At 47.7% G+C, this 21,034-nt stretch overlaps 1 protein-coding gene across 1 annotated transcript in view; it reads left to right on the forward strand.

Annotated features, from left to right (window-relative positions):
- The window catches only part of LOC147736882 (uncharacterized), a 147,158-nt gene that overhangs the window by 80,222 nt on the left and 45,902 nt on the right, over positions 1 to 21,034 (forward strand). The window contains 1 exon segment of the mRNA XM_086952717.1: positions 18,242 to 19,702. Within this exon segment, the coding sequence (XP_086808843.1) occupies positions 18,880 to 19,702 (823 nt within the window). The 5' untranslated portion in view covers positions 18,242 to 18,879.

Genomic DNA, 21,034 nt, shown 5'->3' on the forward strand with positions numbered 1-21,034 from the left:
GGCATGTTTTTTCTGTGGTTTTACAGAAAACATTTACGAGCCCCCTGGCTGCTGACATAGGACTCGGATGTGGCTGGTTGATCTGCATAGGTCTGGGCAGGGGTGGGATGTGTGCACTGCGGACCGGAATGTGCAGCAGGGGCAGACAGACACCGTCTCATGCACCGGATTTTCTGCCCGAGCCTAAGTCATATCTGCATGGCTTGCCCTCACGCCCCCGTCCACAGACTCACTGCCCCTCCTTCAGACATAGCAAAACCTATTATTCTCGTATGAAGCAAAATATTCTACTAAGCTAAAGGCTCTAATAACAATATGTGCCGTGTGCAGAAGCAGCAGAAAGGTAAAATGGCGTTTAAACTCCTAATAAGCTCATGCTAACTTAACACGGTGCGAAGGCAAAGCATATCAATAGAACACCCTCCCTTTGATCCGAGCACGTATAACACAAGAAAAAATAAGATAAGGGGCAAACTTTTGAAAGCAGAGTCCAAGAACGACAGTCAGCTCAAATTTGCGCATGTGAAAAAAGTAAAAACTTTCACTCAAAAAAATCTCATAAGCAAGAAAGTTTAGTCATTGGCTTTGGCAAAGTCAATAGGCCCGGGGCAGCGAAAATTGTCATATGCCAGAAAAAATAAAAATAATATATTAAAAAAATGTTCAATGTCCAATTAATCGTGAAGAAATACTTCATTCTAACATTGAATATGCAAAATACGCAGCAACAACTTCCAATAGGAACTGACTGTTCTCATCCGAAAATAGTTCAGCCATCCAATTTAATAGTGGGAAAGAACATACATGCGCTTCAATTACCGGAGACTTTAGCACCATCAGAGGGCAACTCAGTGGGTTCTCAATGAAGCTGTGTGCCAAGAAATCTTGCGCCTCTGCGAACACATTCCAACGACCCAGTATTCCATGCATCGCTGCAAAGGCCATAATCCCTCCGTCAGAACAAAGCAATTCATGAGCAACTGAGGGGCTCATGAGCTAGTTATAATCCACATCAGGAGACACCGTATTGCCGACACACAAATCCAGGGCCCAGTCGAAATCACAACTCATGCAAGAAAGACAGGCTGTACACATGTAAAATAGGAAAATCGAAACGATAATCCATAAACTGCACTTAGGTGGCGAGTGGCAGCGCTCTATAGTATTCAAGCATTCTGTTGCGAAACAGAGCCAGTCGTGACAGCTTGTCGTGAAACACAGGATTTGCATCCATTTTGATTGAAACAAAACGGCAAAAGAACGCCGGCCCCCAGCGCCAGTAAAATGGGAATGTAAATGTAAATGTGCTTCGATTTATATAGCGCGCTTTAACCCAGGGGTCTCAAGGCGCTTGCTTAGGGAACCCGTCCTGGTATTCCCCTGTGAGATACCCCGGCCAGGTATCCACAAGGTGAAAGCCAGGCATCCCGCCGCGAGGGGCCGTAGTGGAGATTAAGCAAGCTATTGCCCAGAGTCGCAGAGTGTGACCCCGTGAGTCGAGTAGGCACCGGAGCGAGAATTGTCGACCCCCGTGGAATTTTTTAGCCCGAGACCTGCCGAGGCGGGGAATCGAACCCTGGTCCACGGCCGATCTCAGCTTCCGGGTCTGCCGCCTCTAACCACTGAGCCACGCTTCTCCACCGAACAGGCTAGAAAAGATCGAATGAAAGAAAGCAGGAAAGACCCCAAATATACTTTGAAACGCTGTCACGAGGCCGCTGCTAACTACTTTGAAAAAGTGCGCAGCCCAGTTGTGGAGGATGCATTAAAGATTGTGTGAATTAATTCACCGAAATGTAATGGCAAGTCAGTATTTAACAAAGCATGCTCCTCTGCGCGGGTGTTAGCTACGTGAAGGACAAATGTTTCACGAGCAGATGTTTGAGCAACTTCTTTTTGGGACAATAGAGCTCTTTTGCGACTCATCTTATTGAACTCTGCTTTCAAGGTTGGAATCCTTTGCCAGATGGAAACATCCAGTTTCCCATGCGTGGGTGGGTACATCACATTTGTTCAGCAAACCACACGCTCACTGACGGTAAGCAATGCCTTTTATTAACCCACAGCAATCCTCATTGTTTAATAGTAAATAACTCCCATTTGCCAGTAATGTGAATGTGGAAACGATAGCGGGCACGGGGGTACCTTTTAAAACGCAGGCTAAATTAGGCTCGTCTTGATTACAGGAGCCCTGTAATTGGATATGTCTACACATTAATGAGTGATCCGATGTTTCAGTGCATTCTTCACCATTCAGATAAACTTCCTTGCCCTCCCTAAGGCATCTATATGTAAATGGAAGCGACCAGGCTTCATGGAGATAGGAACTACCAAGAGGCTCGTATCTACCAATGGCAAAATACTTCATACAATTTTTAAACTTGAACAGAGGAAACGGTAGAGTTATTAATCCGTGGATAACCCACGTTGCAGTAGTGACCTCTGCCACAGAAAATGGTAAGGACTCTAATCGTTCAATGTGTAACATGGAAAAAGAAGCATCCGTCATTGAAAGTGAACGTTGCTTAAACTGGGCAAATAGGGAAGAGGTATTCATGTAATGCCATGGCACTTTTACGGCCTTGAGCGTCTGCAGGGTCCAAGTAAATTGCATAAGAGAACACAATTGATTTTGAACATGGTACAATACAGACACTTCATCTTGCACAATATCAACAACAGATGACACAATATTATCCAATGTGTAAATGCGGGAAGAAAGTGTGTTAATGCTATTATCTACCACTGCTAGCACCTTTTCTAAATTAGCCTTATCTATAGCCCTAAGGCGGGTAGCCGCCTCAATCTTGGAAGTTTTCCAGAATTCGTTATAAACAGCATATATCCATCTTTTAGATCTACCTTTAGCCAGGCCTTTTATGAAATCATTCAGATCAACATCGTCAGTCAGTTTTGATAAATGCTGTTTAACTGACGCCAAGGTAGAATGTTTGAGCCAATTCTGACATAATTTGCCTACAGAATAGGTAGTTACAGAATGGTCACTTTCAAAACGGGGATCCACCCTGACCTGTGTAAAGCCTTGGGCCAAACCCAGAAAACAATGTTGGTACGAGTCAGCACTTCTGTGCCAGAGCAACCAGCCTTTGGGATCCAAACTGGATATGTTAAAAGAAGAATTTAGCAACAGAGTTTGCAACTCTCTGATCGAAAATTTTGTAGTATTACCCCAACCTGAATATTCTTCTAAATCAGGGAAAGAAGGAGCATTTAATTTTTTAGTGGTAGCCAATCCAAGGCATGTTGTCTATGAATTAAAAAACAACATGTGATTCGGGATGAGACATGCACGGTGCAAAGCCTCAGTTCCTTGCAGCTGCCAACTTTTAGAACCCCAAACAGATTTAAGGTCAACTGTTTCCTTCCACAACTGTTAGCCACCAACAGCTAGCTGGTCTAGAAAGGACTTCGAGTACAATAATTTAGTATCGGTAAGTCTAACCTTGGATATGGACTTTTCGGTCATTTTAAAATAAAATGCTTTGTAATTGGACTGATTAAAACCAGTAAAATAAGTGTACTTTTTTAAAAAAAGGCACTAGAACTGCCTTGTATAGGAGCTGGACAATGTTCCCATTGTGTGTAATTCACATTTCTCCTCCTGGTATTAGTTTTATGTAGGTAGTGATTGCCAAAATGTTGTTAACAAAATAAATCACTGTAATTAGCAGATTCTAAATACAAATCTTCAGCATCAAAAGCAGCATAATATTTCAAATAAGAAAACAATGCTTCTACGGCCTGAACATCTCAATCATCAGAACGTATATTTTGTTTAACTACATCCCCCATGTTAACTCTAAGCACATTAGGGACATTTATAACCTCAGTTTGGCCATGGATTTGAAACTTAACAGCATCCCATACAATCCCATCTAGGACAGGCCAAGCAGTGATGTTAACAAAAGCCACGTCTCTCTTCAATCTGTGTGCAGTATGCGAGGAGGAATGGGGTGCCAATGTTCCATTAAGATGTCTAATGCATGTTCTCTCTTCGACATAGTGTCCATTGACTATACGGAAAAATTAAACACAAAACCAATTGACATAAAAAGGTAAATTGAAAAAAGCACTTGCCAAATATATGTCCAAGGGGGAATCAAAAAATGTTTTTTAAATAATCTTGCATAAACAGTAATCCGTGAAGGCTTTCTTGATGTGTGGGAAACAGTGTCAAATGAAAATCTGGATTCTGTGGCCACGCGAGTTAGTAATTCAGGCATTGATAAGTCAGTTGGGTAAGTGTAGTCAGTTTCATCAAGTTGAGTACCAGGCAATGTACTCAATAAAGGACTAGAAATTGCAGGCATCTCGAAGGCAACCTCAGGCTCAGGAATCTAATCCGTGGCCAATACAGAATTTCTCACAATCGAAGGACATGAGACTGCCGGTGTCATACTAAGAAGAATCGGCCACTCTGTGTATCTTGACATTCTCAATGGAGATATACCTGTTTTCCTTACGACCTGGAAATGGTGGTAAAATGACTGTTCTTGTGCCCTTCACACCAAGCACTGGAACTGGAGCTCGATAAGAGGGTCCAAATTCTTTCTTGTTTTCGATCTTCTCCCGAACCAATTCTCCAACTTGGGGTAGCCAGCCAACTACCGGGATCTGCAACGCATCATCCGAGGTGGAGGGCAAGTGTTCCTTTGCAGGACTGTCTCTCGTCTCTTGTAGAGTCTGTAAAACATTGCAATGTTCATCTACGTCAAATGAGGCAGCAACAGCCGGCTAGTCTAAACCGTCAAGGTCCGGTACAATCATCTTGATACCAAAGAGCATTTCGTATGGGGTCCACCTACCCAGAGACCTTCTAGGGAGGTTATTAAGTGCACGCTGCACGCCATTGAGGTTGGTCAGCCAGGTCCTGCCAGTGCCTATAACTCGTGCTGTCAAAGATTGCTTTAAGTCACGGTTCATTCGTTCCACAACACTATTACCCTCAGGTCTGTATGGAGACGAAAACTTCACTTGGACCCCCAACGAAGCCATGGCATCCTTATACGCCTTAGAGGCGAAAGCAGGACCCTGATCCGAATGGAAGGTACCACAGGCAAAAATCCCTACATAGACACGCAAATCTCTTATGACAGTCCGTGAATCAGCGCTGCAGTAAGGCCATACCCACACAAAGCATGTGCATGAATCAACTGCTACTTAGATAAACTTATACGCAGTATCAGAAGAAGAAAGGACCGCAGTGATCTAAATATACACAACCAAGTGGTTTTTTAGAAATGAACAATTGTGTCTGGGGCGGACGCGCAGCAGTTGAAGGCTTAATCTGCTGGCAAATGTCACATTTGAAGGACATAATCACGCGTCTGTTTGTACAGTCTCCGCCACCAGAAATGCTGTTGTAACTGAGCCACAGTAGCTGAAAGGCCCGCATGCTCAGATGCAACCCCTTCATGGGCCGCTGTGAGCAATGTGTGCCTGCGATCCGCGTTGGAAATCAATCTCTCTCCAACGTCGGGTATTTTCACATAAGGAGCCTTATCTGGACTTAAGTGGTATGAATACTTTGAAGGGAACCCCTTAGGATATTTACATCCCCTCTCAGTCGCAGCAACAGCCGCCAAGATATCATCATCAATCTTACTTTTGGAACGTGTAACTGTTGCAACCAAATATGTTGATACTGCTGATTTTGCTGCCCCATCGGCAAGCGAATTGCCAACAGCGTGGACTCCCACGCGCTGATGACCAAGAGTATGAATTACAAACACGAGTGGCAACTGCTCCTTAAGCTCAGCCACTTCTACCCAGAACATTTTATTTTTTATTGTGCTACCATTTGGAATCACGAAAATCATTCTGAATCCAAAAGAACAGGTTTTCATTGTATGACTGGACACAGTAATACGAATCACTTACAATAAGAATAGTCACACTAGGATCAGCATACTCCAATTTCAACATCAGAGCACGAAGCTCTGCCAATTGTGCGGACGCAGTCCCCTAGAGTCTGCGTGTGCACAACTTTGGACTTGAACTCATCATTCACCATAGCACCTACCACAATGGCGCAAGCTGAAACCCATGCGCAACCTACGCTGAACCATCAGTGTATATGATGCAATGGAAATCCTCCAGAGGCCGCATAGCCAAATTTGCAGGATGAACTAATTCATATTGCAAAAACTCCTGCGACTGTAAGGAGGCATCAAAAATAAAGGTGACGTCCGGAGATGTCAATGATGCTGCCCATTGTATCCACCGAGGGTGCAAAGCTTTAGAATTTGGTACACTAGCTTTCGTAACTGCCTCTAACGCAGGAAACAGGGTAACAACCAACATGCGTTTTCCCTGTGACAGAGCATGTTCTTTAAGAATCGCCATCTGCACTGCTGTCAAAACTTTCTCCACAGTGGAAAATTGCATTTCAGCCGAAGTGTATAAGTGTGACTTGTAAGCAAAGGGTACTGTGTCCCCTTCGTTAAAGTCAGGTATGTGAAACCCATTGCCACAGGGATGATTTTTATCACCAGGTTGGTGTGGTTATCACGAGTCAGTAAGAATTTAGATTCTAGCAGATCAGCCTGCAAAGATTGCAGAATGGCTGAGTGTTCTGGCATCCAGCACGATTTGGTAAAAGTAGGTTGTATCAAAGCATACAAAGGCTTGATACGCTGGGCATATTCCAATTCCAATTCCAAAAATTCTTTATTTCGGCCGCATGGGCCATAAAAGATGCAGTAAAATACAGTACATATATTACACAATAAAAAGATGCAATGCATATGTTACACAATATTTACATATAAAAAAGTCTAAAGGGTCTGCATGGGGTAAGGAAACACAGTGGCACCATTTCAGGGGGACATTTTCTTCCTTATCAACCAAGCTGCCATTAAGAATTTTGATACCGCAAAGACAATATGTCCCAGGGTATTGGTTTTCATTACCCTGTATGCTTGTAGGTATTCCCGAAAACCCAGGTTTCGGCACATCGGTGCAATCCAACGCTTCCTGGGATTCTGGTATGCGTGGCAAACAAACATTATATGCAAATCGTCTTCATCCTTGGTTTTACAACAAGGACAGAGTTTGTCACCCCCAATGTGCCATTTGTGGGTAAATACTTTAGTGGGGAGTGTGCCAAACCTCCATTGCAAGAACAGTTTCCTCGCCAAAAGAGGAAAAATAAAATCCATAAAAGGTTCAAAAAGGTAAGAATTTTTGGACTCCATAAAACGACTCGTCAAGGTGCCGGTGCTATAAGCATTGTCCATGTCAGCCAGATATTTATTTTTGTAAAGCTGGGCAAGAGATTTACGTGTGATCCTTTGACAGCCCTGAGCTGGATCATCCCAGAGATCTGGCAGGTTCAAACTGGACAATTCTGATTTAATAAAAGCCAGCCAGGGGATTTTGTTACTGCCATTCAGCCTCAGTACGTGGATAAGGTCCTGTCTATAGTGATGCAGTTCCTCAGTAGTCCATATCCGGTGCCAGAACTTCACGGGTTTCGACAAAAGATCTTCAGCAATGGAGTATAACCCCAAATCCAATCTTAGGGGGAGGAGTGGCGTGCCCTGCGGGAGAGCAAGTAGGCGTCTCAAGAAAGTATTTTCCACCGCTACCAGTGCCTTCCCTGCTTTGAAACCCCACAGTTCGCTGCCATACATGGCTGCTGCCTTCGCTTGGGATCTGTAGGTTTCAAGGGCCGGGCTTACAGGCTTGAAGGTGGACTTATTGGCCACCTTCAGGAGTGCGCCCGCTAGCTGGGATAATTTCAGCCTAGATCTCGCTATCTGGCAGTCCCAAGCCAAGTTTTCTTGTAAAGTAACCCCTAAATAAACGAAAGTAGAGACCCTCTCAAGACTAGCTTCCCCCAGTTTTGGGTTGGGTCTGGTTCTGGTAGGGGGATTGAAGATCATAAACTTAGTTTTTTCTGTGTTGACCTCCAACCCGTGTTGCCGACAGAAAAGGCCAAAACCAGTCAGAATTCTCTGGATCCCCATGGGGGATTTGGAAAGCAAGAGGGTATCATCAGCAAACATGATTGCCGGAACCCTCCTGCCTGCCAAAACCGGGGCATCGTTGTCCTCAACAGTGTCAAGATGTTGAATGACACTGTTAATGAAGAGGCAGAACAGGGTTGGCGCCAAGACACAGCCCTGTCTGACTCCTCTACGGACCGGGAATTTGCCCGAGAGCTTACCATCCCTCCCACACCTTACTTGGGCGTAGTTGTTGTCGTGGAGCCTACTGATAATACTAAGAAGGTGTGGGGGCACTCCTAGGTTCTGCAAAACCTCCCAAAGTTTCCCTCTAGGGACTAGGTCAAAGGCTGAACTCAGATCCACGAAGACCATGTACAGTCTTCCTCCCTCTATGGTGACGGTCTTCCAATATAGGAGAAGAAGGCGGAAGATCTGGTCCATGGTCGACGTGTTCTTTCTGAAGCCAGCCTGAAGGGGGGTCATGATGTCGTTGTCCTCCACCCAGTCCAGGAGGTGATTAAGGATGAGGCGCGCAAAGAGCTTTTGGGGTACGTCTATTAGGCTAATGGGCCTGTAGTTGGCGGGGAGCAGAGTAGATCCCTTCTTGTGGATCGGAACTATCTCTGCCCCCAGCCACGACCCGGGGATTGACATACCTCCTAGGATGGCATTAAAAAGAATAAGAAGGTATGGGCCCCAGATGTCCACGTGGTGCCTAAACAAATCCCCAGGTAGCCTATCCAGACCTGGCGCCTTCCCCGCTGCTAGTTGTTTCAGGGCTGCCTCCACTTCCCCCAGGGATAGTTCCATTTCACAGTCCTGTGTGCCATAAGGCGCAACCGGAGCTGTGACAGTGCAGGGATTGGTATCTTGATAAAGCTCCCCAAAGTGGGCCTCCCAAACCTCTGGGGCAATATTGGGCTCCACTGCATTTTTGAGTTCCCCTATACCATTATTAACGAGGGCCCAGAATTTGCGGGAGTCCCTAACTTTTAGGGCATCATGGAGATCTTGCCAGTGGTTCCAGTCCCACTCGGTCCTGGCAGTCGCCATCACTGCTTTATAGTGTTTCCTATGGTCACGTACCTTGGCCTTATTTGACCCCTCTTTTATTGCAGCAATAAGCTCAGACTTTGCTGCCCTACAAGAGGAGGTATACCAGGTGGGAACATGGGTCTTTTTCTTTCTTTTTGGCACCAGCGGGTGGAATACCTCAGCCAAGTCTCTTACAAGACCCTGGTGGATATCACCCAATTTCTCATTATATTCCGGGGTTCTTGGTGCGTTTAGAAGTGCATCCACCTCCGTAAACCTTGGGAGTGCCAACTCGTATAGTTTGCTAATGGCCTCATCTGAGCTCACAAGTTTTCCCCACTTGACCCGGCGCCTGCTGGTTGTGAGAACCAATTCCCCCTCATCCCCCCCCGGGGTTTTCTACCACTTTTCCCACTGCACGGGGAGGCCACTGGATATTTAGACAAAGGGCGTTATGGTCGCTGTCTGACCTGTTTATTACCCTAAAGTCGAGGACTTTAGGCCAGAGTGTAATGTCTAGCATGATGTAATCTAGCCTCGACTCTTGACCCCTCCTATTAAAAGTGCACACTGAGGGAGTATCGGAAAGGGTACGTCCATTACAAGCCCTCAGTGCATGGTTCAGGGTAAGGGACATAAGTTGTATTGCGAGGGGGGACCAGGCTTTGGGATAGGGGGAGGACGAGGGTGGGACCCCCCAATAGTCATCCTCTGCCGTGAGGGCACCCTCCGACATGCCCTCAAGGGGTTCAAAGTGGCAGTTGAAGTCTCCTCCAAGCACCACCCTGAGGTCTCCCGGGAGTTGCCCCAGGAAGGAGGAGAGGTCGTTTAGGGTTGGGGATTCGTTTGGCGCGGCAACCGGTCGCGAGTAGACATTCACAATTGCCCATGATGGTTTACCAGGCCATGTGAGCCGAACACACTGGATGTCCTGCGAGGACGTATTTACCTGTTCCGCCTGGCATCCAGTGTGACTCGCAACCCAGATCGCCAGCCCTCCTGACGGTCTCCCCCTACCACCCCATTTGGCAGGGATTTCAAATACATCAAACCCGTTCCTGGTTACAGTGTCCCGCGCCCACGTTTCTTGAAAGAGGAGGATGTCGCTACTGGCCACCAAGTGGTCCCACTCCGGTGTGCCTTCCTTATTTGCAATACCCGCTACATTCCACGAAACAATTCTCAGGCCCTGATCTGTAAGTGGAGGGCCTTGACCTACAGTAGGGGATTGCGTAAGGACTATGGGTGAATGAGTTCCTGGCGCGATGGTAGATGGACCAGCCACCTCCTCACCCCCGGGTTGCAGGATGTGGCCAGACCCGGTGTTGTGAGAAGACCCCTGTGAGCACAGACTGTCACCACTGCTAGGCGATCGATCTCTGGCGTTGACCTGCGGGGCATATACAATAGCAGGGGCTACAGTCATTCCCACCCGACTTTGCGCCTTGACTTTAGCATTAACCAGGAGGCCGGGTTCAGTTACAAGGGCTCCGCTCCCTCCCACCCGCCCAGGAGCCTCATCTGCCATCTTTCCCGGGCCAGAAGAAGTCTCAGTGATATGTAGTCAGTCGACCTGGTCTAGGCAGGAGAATCTGTTGTGATGCATGAAGTTTACCTGGGCATGTGGAAAGTGGTGCCTTGGTCTATAGCGTGAGCCATCCACAGCAAAGCCCACTCTAGTCCACCCCTTCTCCCCCCTTGCCTCTGTGCTACTTGCATTTGGGTAGAAGTATGAAAGGGGGACTAATTCTATGTTGGACTTATCAGGCCTTGCAAGCCAATTAGAGATGTAGTTTGCTACGTGGGGGCTTTTAAAACTTATGATAATGCAATCCCCTGCCCTATTCTTCGGGGTGTGACCAATCCAAGGGATCCTCCTAGCCATCAGGACCTCACCTTTCAGGTTAGGGGGCAGCGGCCTGTTGATGGTAAGCCAGCTTATCACCTTGTTACGTAGCGAGTCTTGGGGCTCCCTCATGTCACCAGTTAACTCAGGTACTCCCACCATGATTACCGTATATGGGACTGCTTCTGGGGGCAGGTTGACAACCCTGCGCCTATCACAATGGGGAGCGGGACCATCGTTAGAGCCATTTGTAGGGATCGCTGCTCCCCCAGTCTGTGGCGCTGGAATTTGCTTTGATCTCCTTGGGGCCGGAACAGGGGGCCTGGGAGCCGGAGGCAACAAAGGGGGCGCCTGAGAAACAGGCGCACCGTCCGTACCTGGCGGCACCACATTTGCGCCCTGTGACGGTGCAGCGGGCCGCAGGCTATTCCCCAGGGAAGCCCGGGGGACTGGAGGGGCATTAATCACATTTATGGCTGTCCCGGGGCTTTTTCTTAGATGGCTACTTTCCAAAGCCTTCAGTCAGGACTCTATGGCGTCCAATTTAGCTGCAATGGGGGTTAACAAGTTCCTCATAATGTCAGTGAGCGAGTTAACTAATGAGTCAGTGCTAGTTGAAGTTGCCCCACCAAAAATGAAAGGGCCCGTGTACAGGGGTAGGGAAGCAGGAGCTGGAGAGCCCATGTGATTCGACCTTGATCCTGATAGGTTGAGGTCAGGAGAAGCAGAAATGTCTATGCTGTCAGTCTGATTTGGCTCTACTATGTCGACTTTGGCCCTCTTCGCCTTCTTTGCTTTCCTGGACCTTTTCCTTTTAGGGGGCTGTTCCACTATGCTGCCTACATCATCTGTGGGCAAGTCGACCTGGCTTGGATCTTGCAGGGCTGGTCCCCCACTTTCGGGAATGGCAGTATGGTCAGAGATCCCAGATAACCAGGAGGAGTTCCTGTCCCTCAGCGTCAGGGGAGTTCTTAACTGCTGAAGGACCGACTCAATCGTCTGGTCAATGCTGTCCATTAGTGACATGTGGGTGGCATCCAGTGCGATCGGTGTACTGGCGTCTGTAGAAAAGGTGTCCCCCTGGTCCAGAAACACACTTTCCGGACCCATCTCGAGGTGCGCCTCTGGGATTGATGAGCATTTACTAGCTAGGTTACTTGTCTTTGGGAAAAACTTTTCCATAGTGCTTGTACCTTGCTGGGCGGACTTACTTCGTGAAGTTCTGGTCGCCATGATGGAATATGTAGGGGGAGCTACAGGGACCGGGGCGACAGAGGGGTGGCCCGGTCCGGTCTCTCCCGGCCTCTAACGGCCTAGAACGGCCCGCTCTTTGCCCGGTCTTCGCCCCGGTGGCCGCCCCGCGCGCGTCCCGCGATGCGCGTGAGCAGCTTCACCTAAATCTACCAAGGGGGCGCGGCACTGGAAGGGGGCGCGGCGCGGCGGGAAGAGGAACCAGCTGGCGATTGCCGATGGAATGCTGGTCCTCGCAGTCCCGCTCGCCTGTGCCTCTCACCTCCTCTGCGGCCGGACTCTCAAGCGATGACTCCCCAGGCAGACAGACGTTGGCTCCCAGCCAGGACAATGGCGAGCAGGTCACAGGGCAAAGTTCTCCACGCAAGCGGCACCCGCGGAGCGGGGGCCGCGAGGACTTAAGTGCAGGCAGAAGCGAGGGGGCGCGGCACTGGGAGGGGGCGCGGCGCGGCGGGAAGAGGAACCAGCTGGCGATTGCCGATGGAATGCTGGTCCTCGCAGTCCCGCTCGCCTGCGCCTCTCACCTCCTCTGCGGCCGGACTCTCAAGCGATGACTCCCCAGGCAGACAGACGTTGGCTCCCAGCCAGGACAATGGCGAGCAGGTCACAGGGCAAAGTTCTCCACGCAAGCGGCACCCGCGGAGCGGGGGCCGCGAGGACTTAAGTGCAGGCAGAAGCGAGGGGGCGCGGCACTGGGAGGGGGCGCGGCGCGGCGGGAAGAGGAACCAGCTGGCGATTGCCGATGGAATGCTGGTCCTCGCAGTCCCGCTCGCCTGCGCCTCTCACCTCCTCTGCGGCCGGACTCTCAAGCGATGACTCCCCAGGCAGACAGACGTTGGCTCCCAGCCAGGACAATGGCGAGCAGGTCACAGGGCAAAGTTCTCCACGCAAGCGGCACCCGCGGAGCGGGGGCCGCGAGGACTTAAGTGCAGGCAGAAGCGAGGGGGCGCGGCACTGGGAGGGGGCGCGGCGCGGCGGGAAGAGGAACCAGCTGGCGATTGCCGATGGAATGCTGGTCCTCGCAGTCCCGCTCGCCTGCGCCTCTCACCTCCTCTGCGGCCGGACTCTCAAGCGATGACTCCCCAGGCAGACAGACGTTGGCTCCCAGCCAGGACAATGGCGAGCAGGTCACAGGGCAAAGTTCTCCACGCAAGCGGCACCCGCGGAGCGGGGGCCGCGAGGACTTAAGTGCAGGCAGAAGCGAGGGGGCGCGGCACTGGGAGGGGGCGCGGCGCGGCGGGAAGAGGAACCAGCTGGCGATTGCCGATGGAATGCTGGTCCTCGCAGTCCCGCTCGCCTGCGCCTCTCACCTCCTCTGCGGCCGGACTCTCAAGCGATGACTCCCCAGGCAGACAGACGTTGGCTCCCAGCCAGGACAATGGCGAGCAGGTCACAGGGCAAAGTTCTCCACGCAAGCGGCACCCGCGGAGCGGGGGCCGCGAGGACTTAAGTGCAGGCAGAAGCGAGGGGGCGCGGCACTGGGAGGGGGCGCGGCGCGGCGGGAAGAGGAACCAGCTGGCGATTGCCGATGGAATGCTGGTCCTCGCAGTCCCGCTCGTCTGCGCCTCTCACCTCCTCTGCGGCCGGACTCTCAAGCGATGACTCCCCAGGCAGACAGACGTTGGCTCCCAGCCAGGACAATGGCGAGCAGGTCACAGGGCAAAGTTCTCCACGCAAGCGGCACCCGCGGAGCGGGGGCCGCGAGGACTTAAGTGCAGGCAGAAGCGAGGGGGCGCGGCACTGGGAGGGGGCGCGGCGCGGCGGGAAGAGGAACCAGCTGGCGATTGCCGATGGAATGCTGGTCCTCGCAGTCCCGCTCGCCTGCGCCTCTCACCTCCTCTGCGGCCGGACTCTCAAGCGATGACTCCCCAGGCAGACAGACGTTGGCTCCCAGCCAGGACAATGGCGAGCAGGTCACAGGGCAAAGTTCTCCACGCAAGCGGCACCCGCGGAGCGGGGGCCGCGAGGACTTAAGTGCAGGCAGAAGCGAGGGGGCGCGGCACTGGGAGGGGGCGCGGCGCGGCGGGAAGAGGAACCAGCTGGCGATTGCCGATGGAATGCTGGTCCTCGCAGTCCCGCTCGCCTGCGCCTCTCACCTCCTCTGCGGCCGGACTCTCAAGCGATGACTCCCCAGGCAGACAGACGTTGGCTCCCAGCCAGGACAATGGCGAGCAGGTCACAGGGCAAAGTTCTCCACGCAAGCCGCAAGGGCATATTCAGGAATGTATGTTCGCCCGAAATTAAAAAATCCCAGCAAAGACTGTAATTTTTTCAGAGTTGTCGGAGCGTGCAGTTGTGCGCATTCCTCCAAGAAGTGAGGAGCCAATCCTAGTCCTTCATTGTTGAGCTCGTAGCCCAAGAACAACACTGTGTACTCTGCAATGTGAGACTTTGCAAAGTTGAATTTGTAGCCGAAGTCTGCAAAGCTACAAATTATGCGGTCAGCGCGACACAGATGCGCCCAAAGTTTCTCTGTGAGATAAGTCATCCACATACAAACACGCATCTGGGTCTACTCTCTCCAAGAGAGAGACTATGCGGGCAGCAAATACGCCTGGACTATTCCTATAGCCCATTGGTAAATGTTTGAACTGTTTTTGTTCACCGCTGCATGTAAAACTGGTCCATTGGGATCATCCAAATAGTGGGCATAAAAACCGTTGGATATGTCAAGCGTGGTTTTAAACCGCTTACGCACAATATTATCCGCTAAGGCAGAGCCGTGTGTATTCTGTACTGCACAGGTACGGCAATGCTAGTTTAAATGCCGGTAATCCAATACCAAACAATATGATCCGTCCGGATTCGTCACAGTAAAAAGAGTTATTCATCGGTGACACATATGTTTCAATCACTCCCTGATATTCCAATTGTTCAAGGATTTCCGCAACGGAAGCCTTCGCTTCGTGTCCAATGAGATATTAAGGATAAGGCTGTGGCATAGACTGTAAAGGAATCTCGTGGTGTGGGGAAAATGTATCTCAACCAGAGTGTGTACGGTACAGAGCCGGAGCAAGGGCTTTAGCCCCCTCTTCTGCAAAATTCACTGCATGCTCCTTCGAGACAGTGTGCACGAAACTAGGGAGGGAAATGGTAGAGAAATAGACTGGTGCAGACAAGCAGATAGTCAGACTCCTTTGCCACCCGTCAGAATCATCACTTTCAATAACCTGGAAATCTGCCGGAAACTCCTGCATGCTCCAACCTCATCCCCCTCACCTATTCTTAGCAGAAGCAGCAGATTCTGAGCTGTGCCCTGCTGTTGCAGAGGAGCACGGCAGAGTCTGTAGAAGCACAGGGATCTCTAGTCTCTCAGGGAGGGCACCTAAACCTTCCGGGTGCCTTCACACTCAGGATAAATGAATACATTTTGTTCTGTGCTTTAGTCACCCCTCTGTGAGCAATGTCTGGTAGATGGAGCTCTGTGTTAATCAACACATTCAGAGAGGTGTTTGTGTACAAACAAACAGTCACAATACCGTACATTTTTAACTTATCGTTAAATACCTGCTCATCGAGTACCTCATTGGCTGATCATTCCTTGGCACTACCAAAATTACATTTGGACACATTTTCTCAACTGTAAAACACTCCCTACTATGGGTCATTTAACAACGTGGGGCTTTGGGGTTAGGTAACCTACTTACGATGCTATGTAAAAGATTAAATTAAAAAAATGAATGCAATCAAATTAATCAACCAGCACTGTGAAAACTGACACGCATTCTGGCATTTTGTATAAATCATGTCTATTTTCTCATAGATGCGAGTAAAGTAATCTTAATGATATCTGCACACTTTTAACTAATAGCACCGGGCTAACTTTGACAACTAGGCAATTAATACATTTTCATGTACCCCCAAAACCCCCCTGCCCCAATCCCCTTGGCAAACCTCATTGCCTCCAAGTGTTTGGGGGATAACCAGGACGCAGAAAAGTGAGTCAAATAGTCTAGAAAATGAAAGAGAAGTCGGGAAACGTATTCACATGCTCCGATTGCGTTGGTTAGTCTGTAAGATCTACTTATATTAATGAGTTTCTCATTAGTAAAGCACCACGAGGTACGTGTGTGGCGACACTTCACCCATGAGGTACTTGCCAAGCGTTTGTTGACACAATCCACACCTTGTGTCTTTTTCAATATATTTATTACAAAGTGCAGGACCTTTCGAAGGGATTTTGCACACTACATACATTTACTCTAGAAATAAAACTTGTAGGTAAAAAATATTTGGCATTCACAACGTCAATAGCTCTAACTCACAAATGCGAGACCTATTTGCATTGCAAATGCTTGTTAATATTTACATCAGACCTCTGGCAGAGGTAGTGAAATATTTTTGAATATCTCGCTAGTGTTGTATGCTGATGACACTCAGCTAATTATTTCCTTGTCGGCAGAGTCGGCTGGCTTTTGTGTCAAATGTAAAAACTGTATCTGCGTTGGCCAAATGTATGCATGACAACTGTTTAAAACTTAAATAAACAAACAGAGCTCTAAGGAGCAACCAGCCTAGCTGCCTGGATGCAACTGTACATGCCCTCCAGAACGCTACGCTCCATCCAATCTAAACCTGGCCCACATCCCTCGTCACAGGAGAGACGGAACGAAAGGTTTCTCCTTCCATGTCTTAGCTCCAACCCAAATGAAATTCTATGCCTCCTAACCTTAGAAAGATTCAATATCACTTACTGTTCTGGAAACAGTGGAGGACCCAGCTCTTCTCCATCTAGGCTGACGATTTCACCTCTCTGGGGCTGTGTTTATTAGGATCCTTTCATGTCCCTGATATTTTCTGACACCCGGACCCTCACCTTCCCCTCAGGGCAGGCATCCTTCAGGTGTTGTGCTTTCTAAGGCTCGGCTCCCCTTTTGTAAAGGGTCAAAGTGGTAACACCCTTGCAGCCAGTGCCTTTATCAGCCACAGGATTAAGATACAGTGCACCCTAATTCCCAGCCCAGTAAAAGCCTGAAACAGACCCAAAATAGAGCATGTACCTACATGTTCGCCTCCCCTGTTTGTACCTCATAAGTAGCTACCTGTGCACTTCCTCCGTTTTTATGTCCCCGGTGAGCTTCTCTAAAGAAGCTTTTGATCCTTCTACGCTATCATGGCGTTTGTCTATTACTTCATTAACTGATGTCTGCTGTGGTCATTGTGTCACTTCCCTGCTTTAGCGGTCAATGAACCCTGCTGAGCGAGTATGCAGCCATAAGGGAGCTGAATGTAAGAAATATCCAGAGGTGTAAGTGCTGCACTCCCCCTCCAGCAATGGACATCTTGTCTTACTCTGCCAATGCTCCATCCACTTACCGAGAAGCATGCTGGCACCAAATGGAAGACATTTTAGTTAGATACCCCGGTAAAGGCAGAAAAAGATAAAAAGCATACACGTACTGGCAGCAGAGATATCGTAGGTATATTATTAGTTGTGATGGAATCACTATAATAAATGGTGCAATCTTCCAACAGGTGCTTTAACCATCCCTAGGAATGTGGCAAAAATAACAAACAGAAAAGTAAAGACAGGAGTTAGAACTTCCGCTCCTCCAGTGTAAACTGTGAAGTACTGTCAAGAAGAGTGGGAATGGAGCTACATTTGTTATATACTTCCTGAAGCGTTACGTTTATTATATACTTCCTGGAGCATTAGCTTTATTATATACTTCCTGGAGCATTAGCTTTATTATATTCTTCCTGAAGTGTTACATTTATTATGAACTTCATGAAGAGTTTTCTTTGTCATATAGTCTTGAAAGGGTTACCGTTGTTATACACTTCCTAAAACTGAAGTGACATCAGCACATCCTGATCCTTCTCTTTTTACACAATACCTTCTTGTTTAAATGAAATCTTAGCCATGTGTGTCTTTGTAAAGCTGTACTTCTAGCAAGTGGGCGCTCCATGTGTACCCTTTCTGTACTAAGTTACTCTGTGAACACTGAAAAATCACCTCCTTTTCTGAATTAAGTAAGATTTACATGTTCAATAGAACATTTAGTTAAATATCTGTGTATTGGGAAATATCTCTTGGTAACTTTCATAAATGGTCTTTTACAGCTAGTTAAATATTGTGTATTCACATACTCTTACATTTCCATTTAGTGATTTTAAATTTCTTTACTTCCAATAGGAAACCAGCCTTGAATGCACAAATGATCGTGAATAATGACAGTAATCGTGCAAATCTGACTGAGAAACCGGAACATAAACTGATATATCCTCGAAGAGGCAGACAAGAGCAATTCAGTGGATGTAAGAGTCTGAGCTGTGCACCTCCACGCAACAGGACTAACAAATGACCTCTAGAAAATTAAGGCAACAACACTGACAAACCACTTCCTGTATTAACAGGCCTCCACCACCAGCGTTGTTAATGTGTTCGATATGAGGTGGAAACAGCATTGCTCTGCTTCCTGTGATGACACACCACCATTGAGCACGCTAGGTGTATTGTAACTCTTCCTGGCCAAACCACAGGAGCAAGAGCAAAGCCCAAGGGAGTGGAGCCAGACAACTAAGGGCAAAGGAAAGCGGGTCTCGGCGACTGTCCAAATTTACTTCGACCAGAAGGAAGACTAATCTTCACTCATAAACATGCAAAAACATTCCTCAATCTAAAGACATAACCACCTACATAGAAGCTTTACTTGCCACAGTTATAATATGTGTAGTTAGTGAGTCTTGTATTTCATTGTGAAATCTGAAATCAACCATCCAAAATACCACACATACAAGGAATGCGGGAATAACACAAGTGCTTTATCAACCATGTTAGCTCCTCAGGAAACCCAGTCATGGGATGCAGATAATTATAAACCTGATCCAGAGACACTAACCAAGAAAGAGAAATCCTACACAAGCAGCAAGAGCTTTAGTTTATCATCACTACTAAAGAGCCATCAGCAAACACACACAGGAGAAGCAACATGCAATTGCAATGAATGTGTGAAGAACTTTAGTCGGTTAGCACTCCTAAAAGATCATCCGCGAACAGACCTGGGGGGAAAACCATACCATTGCACTGAATGTGTGAAGAGCTTCAGTCGCTTATCAACGCTCAAAATACATCAGCGAACACACACAGGGGAAAAACCATACCATTGCACTGACTGTGTGAAGAGCTTCAGTCAGTTATCACACCTCAAAATACATCAGCGAACACATACAGGGGAAAAACCGTACCATTGCACTGAATGTGTGAAGAGCTTCAGTATGTTATCACACCTCAAAATACATCAGCGAACACACACTGGGGAAAAACCATACCATTGCAATGAATGTGGAAGTATTTTTTGTGATTCCTCAACTCTCAGGAATCATCTGCGAACACACACAGGAGAAAAACCATACCATTGCAGTGAATGTGTGAAGAGTTTCAGACGGTTATCACACCTCAAAATACATCTGCGAACACACACAGGGGAAAAACCATATCATTGCACTGAATGTGAGAAGAGCTTCAGTCAGTTTTCAAACTTCACAATACATCAGCTAAAACACACAGAAGAAAAACCATAGCATTGCAGAGAATGTGTGAAGCGCTTTAGTGAGTCATCAGACATACAAAAACATTCGAACACGCACTGGGGGAAAAACAATACCATTGAATGAATGTGGAAGCAGTTTTAGTGATTCCTCAAATCTCAGAAATCATCAGCGAACACACATAGGGGAAACGCCATTACAGTGCCAGGAATGTATGAAGAGCTTTAGTATGTTATCAATTCTGCGGAGACATCAGTGAACACACACTAGATCGTAGCATTCTGAATGATCTGTAAGGTGCTTTTGTGTTGCTGGAGCTGCCAAATAAAGCGTGTTCTCATAGACCAGCCTTGCCTAGAGGAAGGAGTTCTTCGATATAATATGTACATCAGAAGAAAGGCTACATCTTCAGTAGCCAAAGATAGTAGAAACGAATGCTTTCCACAGAGTTCATTTTAACAAAGTGCTGAGTCCGGGAAGTTCTTCCTGCTGCCGACCATCATCATCATCATTATCATCATCACCAGCATCACCAGCACCACCACCCAACCACACTGCCAGTCAGGAACAGGAACGAGACTGCTCTTCAGCACACCCATCCTTATACATAACACACTACAGTGGTTTGCTTCAGGGTCAAACTCACTTTCCTTACACGTTATCAGCAACATGTTCTAAACTGAACAAATTATATTTAGGAACAAGCGGTTTGTACAGCCATCAGTGGCATAATACATTTGAAACCCATTACTTTATAAATCTGTATGAATGATACATAACCAAACATCCAAACACCACCCATGAACGGACATCCAAGAGCCTTTAAAAACCACACTGCAGAGGTGTGTATCGGGCTCAAACTCAAATTACTTTAACATTAACATGAACTAAATTATGATACAGGAGAAACAATCAGGAGGCTATGAAATGTACACAATAATGACTAGATTTTACATATTAATGTGAAATGTATGTTGTTAGATATGTAATAAAACAACACATTTATTTGAATTCATGGTATTTGATTGCTGATTGTATAGGAGATCTTAAATGTGATTTATTCACTAAATTTTAAAGATAATTTGTGATGTCAGCAAGGAGCCTAGTTTATTTGGCAATAGAGGAGTCAAATCTCAATAGCATGACTGCTTTCTGCAGGGAGTCTGGCGCAGGTGGTATCAGAGTGGACTATTCTCGACAGTGTGCCTTCTCTCAGAGTGAGAGGCGGTTCTTTGCTTGAGATGATACCACCTCTGGTTTCAAAAGCAAAAAATGCTTTTATTTTATGTGTCACAAATACGCTACTAAAAGCCCACCAGTAAGCCCACCTGTAGGTTTGTCACTGGATGTCAGGCTGTGACCGAATTATACCAGGTGATACAAATGTAGAACATGGAAGGAAACATAGAGCAAACAATTCACTGAGGAGAGATGGGAC

This window comes from Lissotriton vulgaris, chromosome 1_2 (genome assembly GCF_964263255.1).
Source record: "Lissotriton vulgaris chromosome 1_2, aLisVul1.2, whole genome shotgun sequence".
NCBI classification, from domain to species: domain Eukaryota; kingdom Metazoa; phylum Chordata; class Amphibia; order Caudata; family Salamandridae; genus Lissotriton; species Lissotriton vulgaris.